The 19130-nt window shown below is 34.1% G+C and overlaps 2 protein-coding genes across 3 annotated transcripts; both read left to right on the top strand.

Moving 5' to 3' along the window:
- Nucleotides 1–419: 419 nt before the first annotated feature.
- On the top strand, nucleotides 420–3384 carry LOC144555783 (Tetratricopeptide repeat (TPR)-like superfamily protein). 2 transcript variants are annotated; one of them, XM_078304212.1, is made up of 3 exons: nucleotides 420–1716; nucleotides 2348–2568; nucleotides 3038–3384. In XM_078304212.1, exons 1-2 carry the CDS (start codon nucleotides 535–537, stop codon nucleotides 2519–2521), a joined length of 1356 nt encoding a protein of 451 aa, XP_078160338.1. In that variant the 5' UTR covers nucleotides 420–534; the 3' UTR covers nucleotides 2522–2568; nucleotides 3038–3384. The 2 variants fall into 2 exon arrangements, with proteins under 2 accessions (XP_078160338.1, XP_078160337.1); XM_078304211.1 differs by lacking the exon at nucleotides 3038–3384 and having other exon boundaries at nucleotides 2348–2869.
- A 5570-nt stretch (nucleotides 3385–8954) lies between these two features.
- Nucleotides 8955–18870, top strand: RSH1 (RELA/SPOT homolog 1). The gene is made up of 24 exons (XM_078304210.1): nucleotides 8955–9277; nucleotides 9834–10039; nucleotides 10961–11146; nucleotides 11236–11301; nucleotides 11417–11509; nucleotides 11607–11738; nucleotides 12034–12135; nucleotides 12220–12297; nucleotides 12379–12450; nucleotides 12559–12666; nucleotides 12799–12896; nucleotides 13577–13637; nucleotides 13751–13813; nucleotides 14350–14406; nucleotides 14484–14585; nucleotides 14798–14899; nucleotides 15005–15136; nucleotides 15730–15816; nucleotides 15907–15978; nucleotides 16086–16178; nucleotides 16805–17183; nucleotides 17290–17351; nucleotides 17612–17680; nucleotides 18482–18870. Exons 1-24 carry the CDS (start codon nucleotides 9253–9255, stop codon nucleotides 18566–18568), a joined length of 2532 nt encoding a protein of 843 aa, XP_078160336.1. The 5' UTR covers nucleotides 8955–9252; the 3' UTR covers nucleotides 18569–18870.
- The last annotated feature ends 260 nt before the right edge of the window (nucleotides 18871–19130 follow it).

Here is a 19130-nt window from a genome sequence, read left to right as displayed (position 1 = left end):
CAGTATTATTTGTGCTTTGAGATTCGTGTCCAGTTAAAAATTCCAATCTTTAGCCGTCCGATTTAATTATACTCAGTCAGGTAACAGAAGGAAATTCACATCCCCTCAGGTTACCAGACTGAGTACAATTGAATCAGACGGTCCAAAATTGTTCTATTTAACTTGGCTCAAAGAAAAAATAATCTTGCCCCTGTCATTCCGAATCCCGACCAACTGAGAGTAAATCTGAACCGTCCATTTCAATTGTGTTGAGTCAGGTACCTGGGAGGCAACGGATCCAACAGAAGGAACGGGAGACTTTAAAAGGGCTAAAGCGGTGTTGTGTCACAACTCACAACTCACAACTCACAAGAAACAGGGCCTGTGGATCCCACGTGACAGAGACCCCACACCGGGTTCTTACAAGGCACCGCACTACTCGCCTCCTTCCGACGACAGAATCAGAGCAATCGACAGCTCATATTTCTAGCGTCTTCCCCAAAAAATTATCTTTCTTCCTCTTTCTTTCTCCGGCTATCGGGACTTTCTCCGACGATGAACGGAGGCCAGCGCTCCACCGCCAATGGCACTGGCACCAACTTCAACTCCTTCAACTTCGACTTCGGCATCCCCAACTCCCGCTCCGGCTCCTCTCAGCCGCTCCGAGGTAATCCCTCTCCGTCCCCCTCATCCGCTGCCACCCCTTCCCCAACACCCTCTTGGTCTTACCAACCAGCCTCTCGCCCTGCCGCCAGACCCTCATGGACCCACCAACCAGCTTCCAGGCCCACCGTCAATCCCGTTGCGGGCCCCACCTCCATGGTCGGCGACATCCACGGAAAAAGCTGGTCGTCTTCCAAGCCCACAAGCACTTCATCTCTTGGCATCCCTCAAAATAGCCCTAATTTGTTTGGAGATCTGTTTGCCTCTGCTCTTGGATCCGGTTCGGGCCGAGGGTCCAATGCTCCACTGAAATCTATGGGTTCCACTCAGAAAAGCAGCTTTTCCATGAACAACCTGTCAGATTCGTTGCCTAAATCGACTGATTCTGGCTCGAATTTCGCCTTTTTTGGTCAACCTAGTGGCAACACCCCGAATCCAATGGGTTCTACTAGTCAGCCGATGAGATCTGCAACTGGATCAATCGGATCTGCACCTATGATGAACCAGAAGAAGGATCCATTTGATTCCTTGGCAGGTATCGGGTCGAAACCAAAACCTGATATGAAACCAACCCCTGCTCCAGTCAATTCAGCCAAACCTGACCTGTTTGGGTCCACTAACCCGACCCGTTTCGATGCTTTTCCAGCACCACCACAAGCGCAAACCTTTTTTTCCTCTTCTACTACAACTAATAAATCTTCGCCGGTGCCAAATAATGACGTGGACATGTTTTTCACTTCAAAAGCAACTCCAAGCCCACCGCCTCCTACAAATGAAATGAATGATTGGGATATTGCCTCGGATTTTGCTGCAGCTGATGCAGGTGGCACGACAACTGAGCTGGAGGGTCTTCCCCCGCCTCCAGCTGGTCTAACGGGTGCCACTGCTAAGGCGAAGGGAATGGATAATTATAAACAAGGACAGTATGCTGATGCAATTAAATGGTTATCTTGGGCCGTCGTTATTTTGGAAAAACAGGGGGACCAAGTTGCAATTGCTGAGGTGCTGACATCTCGGGCTTCATCTTACAAGGAGGTTGGTGAATATAAGAAGGCTATTGCTGATTGTTCAAAGGTAAAAAGTTGTATTGCTTGGTGATAATCCTTTCCAGTTAAAAAAAAAATAGTTCTTTCCAGTTCATCTAGAGTTTTTAATAGAAAAAATGCATGAATTATATTTCAAGAATGATGTGATATTAACTGAAATCTGTTGATTTGCAATATTAGTTTATGCTTGCATCACTCACTATCTTAACTGCATAATATAATATGAATTACAGAGTATCAAGATGACATATTGGTTCAAACCTCCACCATCTCTCAGTCAAACTCCAGCACAATCTTATTTTTTTAATAGTCTCTTCTCTTATATTTGATTAATTTGTGTATAAGATAATGCGAGAAAATGTTCTTTTTATTATTGATGACTTGAGTTTCATTCCGATCTGTTTATAAATTATGTCATCCCGCTGCATCGTGTATGCACTTGACTAGTACTATTTATAGGTCAAAAGCATTTTCATTTATATAAATTCAAGGGCAATTACCAAACTGCTTCTGAACTTGCCCAAAATTCTGACTTGTCTATTACTGACAATTTATCTAGGAAGGACCCTTTTGGTTTTAAAATTTCAGTAGTTTTTATATACTCCTTTTGGCAAATCTGTGTTCTTTTAGAATCTCACCATTCAATTCTTTTATATTAGGTGCTGGAGCATGATAAGGAGAATATTTCTGTACTCGTTCAAAGAGCACTCCTGTACGAAAGCAATGAGAAGTACAGGCTTGGTGCTGAGGACTTGCGCATGGTTCTCAAATTAGACCCTGGTCACAGACTAGCCAGAAGCACTATCCATCGTTTGCAAAAGATGGCTGACTAGAGAGAGAGACAAGTATAACACAAGTACCTGCCTCCACTCTCAGATAGGTTTGTGGTTTGAATGGAGTTTCATCTTTCACATAGGCGAACCAAATTGGTGAACACTTCGTTTTAATATATATATTTTTCCTTTTGTAATACTTATTGGTTGTGTCGGCTCTGCATTGGAGGAATAAGTTACATATTTGATTTGGGTTTAAAAGTTCGGTATAGATATCAGGAGTATTTCTTTTTTATTTTGTTGCTTTATTGGCCTCAAGCATGTTGTATTAAGATCATAAAAGCTCTTTCAACTCTTGATTTTTTTATTTTCTTAATAATCTCAAAAAGCTGCTCCGGTTCACTTGCATACTTTTGGCCATAGTTAAACTTGTGTATGGTTTTTATTTTTTTTATATACTATTGAAACCTTATCAAGCAACCAAATAGTTTATATTTGAGATGCCAATACTACATTAGCGAATCTGCACCTGTTGCTATTAAATTGAATAGCTCAGCTTTCATCTTGGTGTTTTAGGGGGGCATACTTCTATGTAATCCAGAGTCGTCTGATTTTGATCATACAGCTGGACTTCAATAATGGCACATCAACTGCCTTTATTTTTAATGGCAGCTGAGTAACCTAGTCAAAGCTTTGGCCTGTTGGGTTAGATTATACTTCATGAGTTAAGACCTGATAGGCACAGGTCAGGTCTAACTGCTAATATATGCCAATGCTTTTTCTTTTTCTTTTTCTTTTTTTCTTTTTTTCTTTTTTTTTTAAGTCAGTAACTGAAACTCTGTATAGTTAAAACTACATCAGCTTGTTTGTAAAAAATGTTGTAGCATTTATGCTCTTGGCGTTCGTTCATTTTTTTCTCTGTTTGGAATTGTGTTACAATTGGTTCATTATTTATTTTTTATTTTTCTGAATGATCGATTTTTGGTGGTTAGATTAATTGACTGTCTGATACATAGATTAACATTTTGAGTTGGACTAGTATTTGCATCTGAAATTGTATCTTGTATTTTTGATATCCGGACATTTACTGTATTTTCTCATACTTAATTTCTGATCCAGTAATCTGTGTGGACCATATCTGGAATTTGAAAAAAAAAAAAAATGCTCATAAAAACCTAGCCCGTATGCAATTTAAGTAAAACTTTTGTATTACCTATTCATTTGTTTTTCATTGTCACTTCAAACTGTGCTCCACAAGCAACTGCCTAATGAAAGGAATGGGAAGTTAAAAGGGGGAGAGAGGTGATAAAATTCGCCTCTTCAACATTCCAAATTGGAATAAACATAATCGATCCAACAATTTACAAGATTTATATTATATAGGTTTTCTTTGTTTAAAATAAGAAGTATAAAAACATATACATTGATACTTGTAAGATTATTTAATTTGTTTTGTCATAAAATAACAGATATGTGAAGTTAGACAATATGAAATATGAATTGGTATATTTGCGTCCGATTAGCAAGTAGGTGGGTTTTTCGATTTTCTTTTCTGAGAGTGTGGACACAACAGTAATTTCCCGAGTTGCATGGCTGGTGGAGTATGTCGTATCGAGCCCTTTTTTGAGGACGAATCGTCTTCTTCTTTTAAAAATCGATATCACTCAGAAGAATGTGCAGCCGAGAGACACTAAATCAAATCGGTCTGAGACAGTCACTGCTCAAAGAGAAGAAAGAAGAGGGCATTAAACCAATTCAGATCGAGACAATCACCATTCAACTAAAAAAAATACTGAATCAACCGATCCATGACAGTCAACCACTTAGAGAGGTGGAAGTGCAATCTCTTTGCTAAAACAAATAATCGACAACGGTCAAGTGTAATTATGCTCTTGTATTCTCTTCTCCTCTTCCTTTTCTTAAAGGAAGCCATTGTGAAGCATAGTCTTGACTCTTGAGGGTAATTATAATGGTGTTACTCATTAGCCACTAGCAAAACATGAAACATGCTGATTGCCTACGAGGCACCACCGTCCAGTCAAGTACACCCCACCCCACACCACACCGACCAGCCTCTATTTTGACTATCTTTTCACGGTTGCAATTAAAAAGCATTGAATGAGTCTATGATACTATGCATATTATGGGTTGATCTGTAATATTGATCAATATTTTTGTTTTCAAAATTTTAATAGTTAATCCGAACTGTTCAACATAATCTCCATGTGAATATGTACTTGTAGACTGAATTTTATATTTTTTAAAATTTGTTTACTATTCTTTAAGATAGATAAAAAATCACTTGATCTGAAAATTTCAGACTATTTAAAAACAGTGATTTTCTACCTGTCTTAAAAAGTAGTAAACAAATTCTAAAAAAATATAAAATTTGATATGCAAGTACATATTCATATGAAAATTATAATGAACAGTTCGTATCGACTAATAAGATTTTAAAAATAAAAATATTAATCTGTATTACAGACCAAAGTACCATAGCCTCACTCAAAAGCATTTCCACGACCACTTTGACCATATGATGTTGTTTCAACTTGCACGATAACATGGAAGGTTTTTTTACGAAGAACTGAAAAATAATAGCATTATTGTATCTCGTGCAAAATTATACATTTTTCTTTTCAGGAACCTTAGCACGTGTCCTTTTTTGCGTGTGAATTCGAAAAAATTTCAAAATCTTTTGGAGCATCCTCATTTTGCTTCTGATAACTAGCACTGAAAACAATTGTTGGTTGTTTAACTTTTTTTTGACTTGCTCTTAAAAACAAGAGGAGATTTCATGTATATTCCTAAAAGAAATTGAAATTATGTATTATTTTATACTAAATTTCATAATATCATGTTTACTTTTCTAAATTTAAAAAAATTCACAAATTTATACAATTCATTGTCTTTTCTATTCAAACTCATTTTAAATTTATAAAGTTCTTATTTTATCTTTTATTAAAATAAAATAAAAACATGTAACATATTTAAGAGAAATATTTAGTTTTCTAATTGATCAATTTTAAGAGCAAATAATTCATTTTATTATTGTGACACATATACAAGCATATGCCTAAATGTCGCTGCGTATGCGTCACAAGTAGAGAAAATAACTATTTGTCCTCAAAAACCGATTAGTTAGAAGACATAACATTTTTCTTACATAGACTACATATTGTTATTTTAATAAAGGGTAAATTGGATACTTTATAAATTTAAAATTATTTTTAATAGACAAGCCAATAAATTGGATAAATTTGTAAGTTTTTGAAATTTAAAAGGGTAAATATAGAATCAGGCTAATATTACATTAGTGGCATGTAACACCAATTTTTAAAACCTATCGGATAGACTTCGACGACAATTCAGACCGTTCAAACCAATCTACTACACGAGTGAGTGTTTACATGCAAAATTTATAAATTTTCAAATTATTTTAGTATCAAGTCGAGCAGTAAAAATCAAATGAAAAATAAGCGTTAAACTTAACTAAAAACCCCTACATTTGACTGCTTGACTTGATATGGAATAAATTCAAAAAATTATAAATTTTGTATGTAAGCACACCAATCATGAAGTATATCGGTTTGAACATTTTGAATTCGTCATTTGAAGCTTATCCAGTAAATTTTGGAGTTAGTAATTAGTGTCATTTAGAATTAAATGATACTGATTAACCATATCATACTAGCCAGATTTCAATATAATATTATGAATTTAAACGAAGAAATACGTCACTTCAATTTTTCAATTTTTTTTAAATATACATTAAATTCTTCCAAAATAAATAAACAAAGATACCATCACATCACATGTCTAAGCCTTTTTAAGTTGTCATTGTCAATTTTACTTCAAGAAGAATTTAATGCTGTCCACAACAGCCCCTCTCTTCGTAGGTAATTTCTTATGTGGTTCACACAGTTCACAAGTGTATGGATTTCCCCTGATGAGAACAAGTTTGTCGACCAAAAATCATTTTCTAGTTTTCACACAGAGCTCTTATTCTCATGGCCATGGAGCATGATAAGGAAAACTTTCTACTTCACATTCCAGGAGAGACGAAGTCAGACTTTCAGACAATGGAAATTGAAATAAATGAGGTCAAGCATATAAAAAAGCCTCCATTTTTTGTGCCTCCATCATACCTCCATTTTTAAAAATTTAAATAACTCAAAATTTAAAACTTAAACGTCAAAATAAAACCGTTAGATGTGATCTATGTTATTTTCTCTATGTGCCCATAAAAAATTATCACATTTTGATTTTGCTTTTATATGAATCAATAAGTTAAAAAATCAACGTTTAGAAATTGTCCACATTAGTATACATTTTTACAAGCTCAAGATGACAACCAAAACAAAGTTGAAATGCCATAATTTTTTACACGTGCATAGATAAAATGATATAGTTCATATCGAACGATTTTATTTTGAATTTTAAGATCTAAATTTTGAGTTATTAAAGTTTTTAAAAATGGAGGCACAAAAAATGAAGGCATTTGAACCCTCATAAAAATTTTCTACTATGAATGGGGGTTAATTTCACACTATCCATAATATTTTAGTTTAAAAGATATTCAAAATAGGGTCTAAATACAAAAAAATTAAAAATAAATGGAGGTCAATTGATCCTCATTCATTGACTGTGGATTCGCCTCTGCGTCCTAGGTTGGCTGCAGTAGTGGATCTAGAATTTTTGTTAGAGAGGAATAAGAAAATAATGAATCGGATTTGAATAGTTAATCGGGTTCAACTCCATTAGCTAATTGAATATTAGATAAAAAAAATATTATAATTTTTATTTTTCAATGCTCTAACTTCTAATTCTAATTACTAATTAGAATTTAAGAAATTTATCATAATTTTAACTCTAAATTTAACATTAATTACAAATCAAAAGTTCAGAGAAGGATAAAATCAAACCGAACGTATAAATTTATATAAAATTTTAAAATTCAGATAGAAACAGTTGACCCTGGACCAAGTTGGGTCCGCCAGGTGGCTGGTGACTGACAAAGCATGCCAGGTGTATCAGAAAATGCTTAGTAGTTGTCAGAAAGGAGACGTACATTTAAAAATGAAATTTGTTGATTTTCTTTTGAAAAAACAGGTTTTTAATCGTTGATTTTCATTGAAATTTGCGCATGAAATTTTTTTTAAACTGTTGAATGATGACAGTAAATTTTCTTCCGTAAATTTTGACTTCAGGAGTGGCAATACTGAAAATATAACAAATCATTTTTTTTTTTTTCATTATATCCATTTTTTCGCGTATAAATTTTAAATCGTATTGGACTTGAAAATTTATAAAATGACTATACCTATCCATTTTATCATTTTTTTTTTTTTTCGTAACATGTCGCCCAATCATAGTTTCCTCTTATACAAAGCATAATGTAAAATAAGAAAGTTCCAAGGATTCAGTAAGATTGTTAGGATATAAGATTATTATAAAAAAATAAAATAAAAGAAGGAAGCAAAAAAAAAAAATGTATATGGGAACAATCTCCCTTGCTTTATCAGACTTTATTCAATACATTTCAGTGTGGATAGCAAATTATCAAATGAAAAATGAAAAATTAATAAATAAATAAACAATTTAGGATTGTATGAGAATTGAGAAGATACTTCACTATCAAGTTGTAATTATTGTAATTCTTTGTAATTATTGTAATCTCACTTTCAGGATGGAATTAAAAAAATAAATTGGGGTTTAAAACGTAAAATATATAATATATAATGTGTGGCAGTAAAATTTAAACTCAAGTCTTCACAATCGTAAAATGATATTTAACCACTATGCTTAATATTTTATGAGAAGACTGAATTATATAAAACCTTTAATAAAGTAAATTATTATTCATTTCAAATATACATAATTATATATTCTTGCATACTCTTATCCGGCAATACTATACTCAAGATTAAATTCATGCAACAATTAGGGCTTGTTCGACCGTTTAGTATGCGCATGGAAAAATAAATTCACTCAGACTTCACGAAAAACAGCCCACACGCACAGTATTTTGATCATTCAAAAATTTCCATTCCATTCCCATTCCGGAACAAGCCCTTAAATTGAAAATGGAAAAAGAGGTTAATTTCAAGGGTTATAAATTATAATCATTCAAACATTTTTTAATTTAGATTTAGAAATAAAATTTGTTGATCTTCTTTTCTCTTTAAAATTTGAAGAAGAGTAACAGATTCTCATCTATGGATAATGGACTGGTATATATTGTAAGCGGCAAGTATATATACAGGAAGTTTATGGGTAAATAAGTAAAGATCCCAAAATTATATTGTTTTCCGAATTTAAAATGGGTAAATAAGTAAATATCCTTTGCCTATATTGTTTTCCCATTTTTTTTTATTAAAAAGGCCTTGGCCCGAAATTAAATTGTTTTCCCAATTTAAAATGGGTAAATAAGTAAAGATCCCAAAATTATATTGTTTTCCCAATTTAAAACATACAGAGAAAAAAAAAAATCACTGGGGCTGCGGCCGTTGTGTGGCCTCTCGCTGCTCGTTATCTCTTCTCTTCTCCCCTCCTCTCTCTCAAAAAAGAAATAGAACCAAAAAAGAAAGCAAGAAAAAAAAAAATAGAAATCAAACACCAAAGGAATTGGTTGTCTGGTTTCTTCTTATCTGAACTGAAGCAACTTTGCAAGGAAGAAAACCCACAAAAAGATTTCGGTTAATTAATTCGCGTGTTGCCTCTTAAGTTTAAAGCTGAGAGCTTCAGTGAGTTCCCATGAGATTTTGTGGCACCGAGTTCAAAGCAACTGGATGGCTATGTTTCCGTCCATGCCCGGTAACTTTCTAATTTTTACTTATTTACGAGTAGGTGGTTTGCTTATCTCCAGTGCGTTAACAAATGGATGCTATCCGTTGTTGAAACAAATGTTGAATGCTGAGAGCAAACTTATGAGGAGCAGCTTCTGTCCCCGGTTTAACTGGAGAGTTTACAGTTGCATTCTTTGGGGCCTCATAAACTACTGTTATTTGTATGTCAGTAGTGTAAACAAGTCCCTGAACATACCAGTATTAGAAAAATTTGATGCAAATTGGCCATTTCTCGTGTTCATGCCCGCAAAACTGTGGCTGTCACGTGTTGTTTTCCAATATATCCTTTCAATTTGATAATTACTCAAAGAAGTTTACTGCAAATGTTGTTTTCAATAAAGCAAGTTCACTGAATTTTCTCATTCAATTAGTTTCTATCAATGAATTGGAGATTAATTGATTGGTGCTGGTAGCACATGAATACTTCTTGTTTGGTACTTACCAGTGTTGAAACCATGTAAAAAATCTAGAGGAGCAATATAGATTGCATGTACTGTAACTGAAATAGTGTAAATTTTTTGCAGTAACACCAGAGTGTGTAAATCTGTGCAAAGTCTCCTCCAGAAAGGGGGAAAGCAGGGATCAATCATGGTATCAATGTAGCGTGCTGTCATGTGCCTGGAAGGCACCAAGGGTTCTGACAGGTTCCCTTGCAAGTACGACGCAGCCTTATCATACTGATCGCATTTACAGGTGGCAAAGGAGGAGCTGGTTACGTGATGGCAACCAAGTTGGTTATCTTTCTATTTTCATACTAATTAACCCCCCCCCCCCCCCCCCCCCTTCCCCCACCCTCCACATCTTTCCTCGTAATTTGTTTGACCCTATTTTGGTTATATCTTTTTTTTCTTATTTTTTGCTTGGTCGGGCCGTTGGGGGGTTAATGTGGGACCTAATTATTTAATGAGGGTTCAAATGCCTCCATTTTTAGAACTATAATAACTTAAAACATATAGCTTAAATATCAAAATAAAACCGTTAGATATGATCTATATCATTTTCTCTATGCACACATTAAAGATCATGACATTTCAATTTGGTTTTGATTACTATCGAGAGGTTGCAAAAATACACCGATGTGGATAAATTCTGGAAGTTGAATTTTCAATTTATTGATTCATATAAAACCAAAATCGAAAAGTGATAATGTTTTATGTGTGTGTAGAGAAAATAATATAGATCACATCTAACGGTTGTTTTTGACAAATAAGTTTTAGAATTTTTTTTTTAGAAAATTAAAAAAATGGAGGGACAAAAAATTTGGAGGCATTTAAACTACCCTCTTATTTAATACTCTTAGTCTTAGGTTATGTTCTTTGCAAAAATTTGGGGATGGCACCTACTGCATGAATTATCTCAGCTACCTTTATCTATCCCCTTAGACTTGTCATGCAGTACAGTTAACTGTTGTTCATGTCAATTTAGAATCATTTGGTTCATTTTTCCATTGTTACATACCAACTGAGACGGAACCCGTGACTTGATAAACCTAGTTCTTCCATTTGAATTTATTATCTCCTCTCTTTTATTTTTTGGTTTTATTGTTTTTTAATTGAAGTATCAATAGGCTCAAAAGTCAAGATATGGCCAAACACAGCTTATTTGTTTAATATGAGTTGACATTCATACTCTCTTTGGTTTTTTACCATAGAGTGCTTGGAGAGCAGAGGATGCTAGCAAAAGAAAATCTAATCTAAGTGCAAAATCAAAGCTTTCTGTCTCTAAATTTTTTTGCGGATATGAATCAAGCCTTATTGTTGACATGACTTGGGCCCTTAGCTGCTCTTTTTCAAATCCTGATTCGTATGATGATATGGACCCCGAATCTTTATGGGAGGTAATTGCTCTGGTGTCTTTTTTTAATTAAATAAATGTGCTAGTCATTTAGATGATTGTATTTTAATTTGTTATTTTTTTTATTGCCAGAGCCTCAAACCATGTATCTCGTATCTTGTGCCAGATGAATTGAATCGAGTACATGATGCTCTGAAGGTGATACATTCCTTCCTTTCCATACCTGTTTAGTTTCTTAAGTTGTGGCAGGTTATGGGTGAATCTAATATCATTGTCTATATATATAACAATTATAATGTTATTACTGATACAGCTGGCTTTTGATGCGCATAGTGGTCAGAGAAGGCGAAGTGGGGAACCATTCATTATTCACCCAGTTGAAGTTGCGATAATTCTCGGTGAACTCGTAAGTGGACTTGCATGCAAATAGTTGGTTTTATATTGCCATTTGTCTGTAGTCTGTTGAGCTCGGATATCCATTTTTTATTTTTGCTTTTTTCAAGGAGCTTGATTGGGAGTCCATTGCGGCTGGCTTATTGCATGACACAGTGGAAGACACAGATATTGTCACATTTGATCGAATTGAAAAGGAGTTCGGCAAGGACGTTCGTAATATTGTTGAAGGAGAAACCAAGGTACTTTCCTTTTTTCTTTTTTTCTTTTTTTTTATCTTCCTTCTTATAAAGCCCACAAACCTTAAGGAATAAGGATTTCCATAATATGTATCCAAATGTAGTAGGCTATCTGTACTGTAGTAGGAATGAAGAATATTGAATTTTTTTTCTTAAAATATATTTCCTATCATGTTTTTTTTTTTTTTTAATTTCTTTTAATTGGATTACTTACTTAAAGGACAAAATGGTTCCTTATGACTTTGAAAAGGTTCGGATTCTCTAATTTTGTTTATGCTAATTCTTTTTGTATCTCTAGGTATCAAAATTGGGAAAAATCCAGTGCACAGGAAATAGCCACTCAAAGCAAGATCTGAAAGCTGATGATCTCAGACAAATGTTTCTTGCCATGACAGATGAGGTTACCTCTAATAATTATGATTTATATTGATGCACCGTTTTTCTTGCTACATTTCCTTGAAATATAACGGAAACATTGTTGTAGGTTCGTGTAATTATAGTGAAATTAGCCGACCGGTTGCATAATATGCGAACTCTATCACATATGCCTCAGAAAAAACAGGTATTCTTTCACCGTTTACCAGCATTTGATCTTATCATCTTATCTTATGCCTTATTTTTTGGTTTTTTTTTTGGGCTATAGAAAGCCATTGCTAAGGAGACTTTAGAGGTGTTTGCTCCTTTGGCCAAGCTTCTTGGAATGTATGAAATAAAGGTGCTAGTATTTATTTATGGTCTCTTGCATGGTGTATTTAAATTTAATATATTTTTCTTCCATCATACTCATATATATGTTGGGTTTTTTCCTTCTTAAATTTATTAGTCTGAGCTGGAGTGTCTCTCTTTCATGTACACGAATCCAAGTGAATATAACGAGCTTAATAAAAGAGTCGAAGAGTATTCCCGTGTTCATGAAAAGGAACTTGAAGAGGTTATTTTTTTTCTTATATATATATATATATATATATCATTAAATAACATTTTAACAAATCAAGATATGTTCTGTGTATACTCAGATGAACTTATACTAGTGCTTTTAAACTATTTTATGTCTACTTCTTAGGCAAAAAGAGTATTGAAGAAAAAGATAGAGGAGGATGAGTACTTAAAATTTGTGACAGTTGAAACTGAAGTGCGTCCTTCATACAAGGAACTTTACAGGTTCTTTTCTAAGCCTCTAACACTGTGTTTTTCCTTGCGCCCCCCCCCCCCCCCCCCCCCCCCCCCTCCAACTAAAAGATTTTAGAGTAGGTTAAAATGCCCCCATTGTTTTTGTGCCCCAATTATACCTCACATCCTTATCTCTGTTTTCAAAGTTAAACAGTCAATATGAACTGCTCAACATTATATCCATATTAAAATGTTCTTGGAGACCAAAATCACTGTTTTTCTGAGGTTTCTGGACCATCTAAAAACAGTAACTATGTACCTATCTAAAAAATGATTTTAAAAAATAATATATAATTTGGTCACTGTGCATCTACAAAAAAATAAAACATTTTCATTTGTTTTGGTTTCTGCATCAACAAGTCAGTGTGCTGATGACATAATGGCTTAAAATTTATCTGCATTGCAAATCAGTGTTATTGGTAGAACCAATCTTTAGTGACCAAAATGGAAATTTTTTGAAGTTTGGGGTTCAAAGTAGGTATACAAGGATATTTTAGTTGCTATTGGTCATTTGTGCTGTTTAATCTTTTTCTTATTACCAATCTCTGATCATATATCATCTTGCATATGGTTTTGCCACCCTAGCCAAAACAAGACTCAATTATTTTTCTTGTCAGGTTATTTACTTATTAATTAATGTTCAAGGACATGTATTCTCAATTTTTTAACAGCATTTACAAATCTATGTGTGAATCAAAGAGCTCCATGAACAAAGTCAATGAGATGGCACAGGTTTGTTGTCTCTTTCTCTAAGATATATATGTTTCTTTGAGTGTGTTATAGATCATATGCATATATCCTTAGCTTGAATTTGTTGGTTTATCTTTCTTTCTATCTGTAAGCAGCTTCGTATCATTATAAAGCCAAAGACTCATGAAGATCTTGAGCCTTTGTGTAGTGCACAACAGGTGGCATGATCCCTTTCCAATTCCATCCTTCAAATTATATATAAATAATAGTGAGTCTATGGTAATATTCATATTACACAACGGCCCACGCTATGGACTCATATCTCTGTCTTTAAAGTTCAAACAGTCAATTTGAACGTTCAACATGATCTTCATATGAAAATATACGTACAGGCCAAATTTTCTATTTTTAGAATTTTTTTACTATTTTTTTAAATAAGTAGAAAATCGATTGATTTGAAAATTCTGGACCATCCAAAATCAAAATCAGCGATTTTTTACCTATCTAAAAAAATAGTAAAAAAATTCTAAATAATATAAAATTTGGTCTACAGGTACACTTTGATATGAAGATTATGTTTAACGGTTCGGATCGACTGTTTGAACTTTAAGAATAAAGATATGTATCCATAGCACGGGTCGATATGTAATATGCATAGTACCATAGCCTCACTCTGTAAATAAATAGTATTAGTATTCTGTTGTTACCACTCAGTTATTTGTACATTATTTATTTATGTATATTGTATGGTTAGGTTTGCTATCACGTTCTTGGCCTTGTGCATGGCATTTGGACGCCAGTTCCTGGAGCTGTGAGTTCTCTGATCTGTTATTATTTTTTATCTGGTGTTCTTTGAAAATCTTTTAATTACAAGAATGCATTAAGCAGGTCAAGGACTACATTGCAACTCCAAAGCCAAATAACTACCAATGCCTCCATACAACCGTTATACCATTTCTGAAGGAGAGCATGTTTCGCTTGGAAGTTCAGGTACATTTTATTTTATTATTTTATTTTTACAATCAGAGAGAGAGAGAGAGAGAGAGAGAGAGAGAGAGAGAGAGGTCTTTCACTTGGATGGTCAAGTACTTTTTATTTTTTTCATCACACAAATTGACTCAAATGAGAGAATGTGTGAGAAAGAGGTGCTTTTCTATTCTCCAATTTGTTATTCTGTTTTTATCAATTTTTCCTTTGCGTAGATAAGAACAGAAGAGATGGATTTGATAGCTGAAAGAGGGATTGCGGCACACTACAGAGGTGGAGATGCAAAGCAAGGGAAGGCTAACCACTTGAACAATAGGGTTGCCATCATACTTTGATTTTCTTTTCTTTTCTTATATTTAAGAAATCTTCTTTTCTCTTTTTGACAGCCTTTTAGTTTACTTAATTAGAGAACTTTTTGATAGATTGGGTGGTTGAATGCTATTCGAGAATGGCAACAAGAGTTTGTTGGTAACATGAGTTCCACGGACTTTGTAGCTACTGTAACTGGTGATCTTCTAGGAAGCCGTGTTTTTGTTTTCACGCCAAAAGGAGAGGTATGTTAATCTAAAACCATGCATTTTCTGCATTGTTCAGCTACTAAGTGGACTATTGCAGCATTGTGTATAAAGAGTAGGGTTCAAATGTCTCATGTATGTCATGCCTCAATTGTGTCTCACATCCTTATCTTTGTTTTCACAGTCCAAACAGTCGGCCTGAACCAATCAACATGATCTTGATATTAAAATGTGCTTGGAGACCAAATTTTATAATATTTTACTTTTTTGACTATTTTTTAAGATAGGTACAAAATTACTGTTTTTGTATGGTCCAGAATTTTCTGAAAAACAATGATTTTCTACCACCAAAAAAATAGTAAAAATATTTCCAATAAATATCAAAATTTGGTTCCAAACACATTTTAGTGTCGAGATCATTTTGAGTGGTTCAGATCGACTGTTTGGACTTTGAAAATAGAGATAAGGATGTGAGGCACGACTGAGGCATGAAAGACACGAGGCATTTGAACCCTGCTCATATATAAATTATCTGGATAAATTGTGCTGGAGCATAGAGATCAAGTAGAAATGATGCTGTTTTTTTTTAATTAATCGCTAATGCTATATGTCTCCTTATTTTTCTTTTCCAGATGAAGAACCTGCCAAAGGGAGCCACTGCAATTGATTATGCTTACCTGATCCACACAGATATTGGGAATAAAATGGTTATGGCTAAAGTAAGTTTAGAAATCATATCAAATTATTTGACAACTTCAAAAGAATTATGGCCTCCATTGACTTCTCTGACTCGCTCTAAATTTTTTCAGGTAAATGGAAATCACGTTAAACCAACACATGTGCTTGCAAATGCCGAAGTAGTTGAGATCATAACATCTGATGTTAGCTTACACTTTCCTATCACCTTATTGTCTTTTACATTGCTAACTTTATTCAATTTGACAATCTATTGTTTGACTACTTTTCTCTTGTTTTGCTTTTCTCTCAGGCTTCAACAAGTGAATCCGCTTATAAGCAGCATAAGGAATGGTTGCACCATAAGCATGTAAAAACACGATGTGCCCAGCACAAGATTAAGAAAGTAAGCTTCAAATATCCATCAATGTGAAATGCAAAACCGGTTGCCAGAATTAAAATCATTGCTCTATTCAGTTTGTTCTTTTGGTTGTGAACATCTACACTGAACATTACTTGTACTTAATAGTCTTTCTTGTAGGTGGTGTTTGGTTGAGGCCTAAGTTGGTTATTCCAACTTAGCCTGGCCTAAGCTATTGATGTTTGGTTGAGGTCTAAAGTTATGTCATGGCCTAAGATATTAAAAAATAGTATCAACTAAAGAAGAGAGGAAAAAAGTGAATAGTAGTGGGGCCATAGGAGGACTAACTCTTAAGCCATCTGGAGAGGTGGTTTAAATTTAGAGGCCTAAACCCCTTATTCCATTGATTTGAGCCTCAACCAAACACCACCGTAATAACTTGAGTATGGTATTTCAAGAAATTGCATGCACTTGTATGCATCCGTTGCAGGATGGATCTCAGAATTTTTTTTTTTTTTTTCGAAGTTTCTTTTGTCTTTTTTTTTTATTTACTAGAGCTTAACTGAGCCTACAATTTATTCATGTTGAGCCAAACAATGGTAAAACCTTTCATAATCAGCCTTCCTTTAAGTCCCTTATGACTTTTTTTATTATCTTCTTGGTATTTTTAGTTTCTTAGAGAGCATGCAGCACGTTATGCCCATGAAATGACTGATGCGATGGTCAAGAATTTCACCAAGGAGGACAAGGAGGAAGAAAAATCGATCTGGGAAAAAATTCTCAGCACAGAAGAAAACCTGTTCACAAAAATGAAAAAAGACCCTTTGCATGTAATAAACGGCACAAATGGCATGCCAAAAAAATGGAATGTTGACAGCATCAAGCTTAATGGGTCCGCTTCGGTTAAGCGTGATTGGTCTAATAGTATATCCACAAACAAAGAGGTTCCGCCCGGTTTGGAGATTTGGAAGGCGAAAAAGATAACCATCTGGCACAGTGTCAATGGTAACTCAATTCAATGGCTCTGTGTCATATACAATGCTGGGGAAAGTACGTTTTTCTTTTTTTATAGTTTCTTATGATAACTAAGTATAATTGCTATTGAAATCTAGTACTTGTTATTTTTTTTTAATTTATCTTAATTCTGGATTTGCAGGGATGATGTCTGATGTTACATCAGCATTAGCTGCTAATGGGGTCACCATTAGTTCTTGCGTGGTAATTACAATTGAAAAATCCTATACTTCATAGATGTTGTTTTTTTCCTTCTAAAGAAGCATTTTTTTTTTTAAAGTGGGTGAAACCCATCGATTTGCATTTAACAAGAAATCATACAAAACATTCAGTTTAGATTGTGGTACCACACATGCACATACAGAATAGAAAAGCACCTACATAGTTATTACAGCCAAATACCTAAACAGATACGTATTTAAAAGAAGCATTTAATATTCTAATTTGTCTATTATTGGTTATAGGCTGAGATTGACAGAAGACAAGATGTCGGTGCTATGTTGTTTCATTTCAAAGGATCTTATGACAATCTGGTATTTCAATTAGGCTTCACTGATGCAATAAAGTTAATTTAGTTCCTGTAAAATATTTTTATTAGCTTGTATACCGAGTCTATATCCTCTACAGTACCTCAAATTTTTAGTTCAGAATCTGGACTGTCTGATCCGAATCGAGGCCAATCTGGCCAAACTTGGAAATTCACGGGCCCCTTTAATATTCTGGAGTAACCAAAATTTGAGTTACTGCAGACGATACAAATTCCATGTATTCCTGCTAGTTGCTCAATTCTACAATTGAGCCTCAATTAGAAGTTGCTTAAATAGAACTAGAACGCTTATTTTTTTAATCATCAATATTTTATTTGGAGTGAGGTTATAGTAGCATTGTGCAGATTGGTCCGTACTATAGATCAATATCTTTGTTTTCAAAGTTCAAATGGTCTATCTGAACCATCCAACATGATCTCCATATAAAAATGTCCTCGCAGAATAAATTTTATATTTTTTAGAATTTTTTGTACTATTTATTTAGATAGGTAGAAAATCACTACTTTTGAATGGTCTGGAATTTTTAGATCAAGTGATTTTCTACCTATCTAAAAAAATAGTAAAAAAATTATAAAAAATGCAAGTTTTGATCTACAAGTACATTTTTCATATGGAAATCATGTCGAATGGTTCAGATCGATTGTTTGGACTTTGAAAACAGAGATATCGATCCATAGTACGAACCAATCCGCGATATGCATAGTACCATAGCATCACTCTTCTATTTGTTGTTGCTGCCCATGTAACTATATACTGCTGTCTGATTTTTCCTATTTTTGTTCATAGGTGAGTGCATGTATGGACATAGATTCGGTGAGGGGTGTTCGCAGCTGGTCGGTCGGCTGTAGCTTGGCGACTCCTTCGGACAATTAACTGGTTTCTCTAATCTCAATGAACAGGAAAAGCTAAAAAAAAAAAATAACATTTAAGTAATGAAGATGAATATGAAGGGAATGTAAATAGTTTGGGAGTATACTCTAGGGAAATTGATAGTAAGATGTATTAAAGCCTGTATAAGCATTGTTGTATGGGCTTCTTTTTGCTCTAGTAGGAATATAGGGTTCTAATAAAAATGCAGTTTATTATTTTACTGTTCTTTTCAATACAGATGTGATTTAGAACATCTGTAATTTATAAAATAATAAAAGATAATTTGTTAGTTTGAGTTTCCTTTATAATATTAGTTCATTGATATGTTAAGAGTAGAACTAGGGTGTTCTTAAGTTCACTTCTTGGTGAACTCAAGTCTAAAACTCGTCAAATCTGCTTATAATGACAAATTTGAACCGTTGAAACCCGCCTACCTTATGAGTGATGCGTCTACATGTAAAAATTGGGCTCGGTGAACTTAAGTCTAAAACTCGTTAAATTAACTTCCAATGACAAATCTGAACCATTGAAATCTGTTTACCTTACGAGTGATGTGTCTATATAT

This window comes from Carex rostrata, chromosome 6 (assembly GCF_964058835.1).
Source record: "Carex rostrata chromosome 6, lpCarRost1.2, whole genome shotgun sequence".
NCBI classification, from domain to species: Eukaryota; Viridiplantae; Streptophyta; class Magnoliopsida; order Poales; family Cyperaceae; genus Carex; species Carex rostrata.
Note: the sequence above shows the minus strand (reverse complement) of the source record. Positions and strands in the feature narration are given on the sequence as shown.

Bases quoted from the DNA above. Each gene is read 5' to 3' on its own strand.
- LOC144555783 (XM_078304212.1), top strand. From the start codon at position 535: ATGAACGGAGGCCAGCGCTCCACCGCCAATGGCACTGGCACCAACTTC. The intron at 1,717-2,347 runs GTAAAAAGTTGT...CTTTTATATTAG, and splicing joins CTATTGCTGATTGTTCAAAG to GTGCTGGAGCATGATAAGGA.
- RSH1 (XM_078304210.1), top strand. From the start codon at position 9,253: ATGGCTATGTTTCCGTCCATGCCCG. The intron at 12,298-12,378 runs GTATTCTTTCAC...TTTGGGCTATAG, and splicing joins ATATGCCTCAGAAAAAACAG to AAAGCCATTGCTAAGGAGAC. The intron at 13,814-14,349 runs GTGGCATGATCC...TTGTATGGTTAG, and splicing joins CTTTGTGTAGTGCACAACAG to GTTTGCTATCACGTTCTTGG.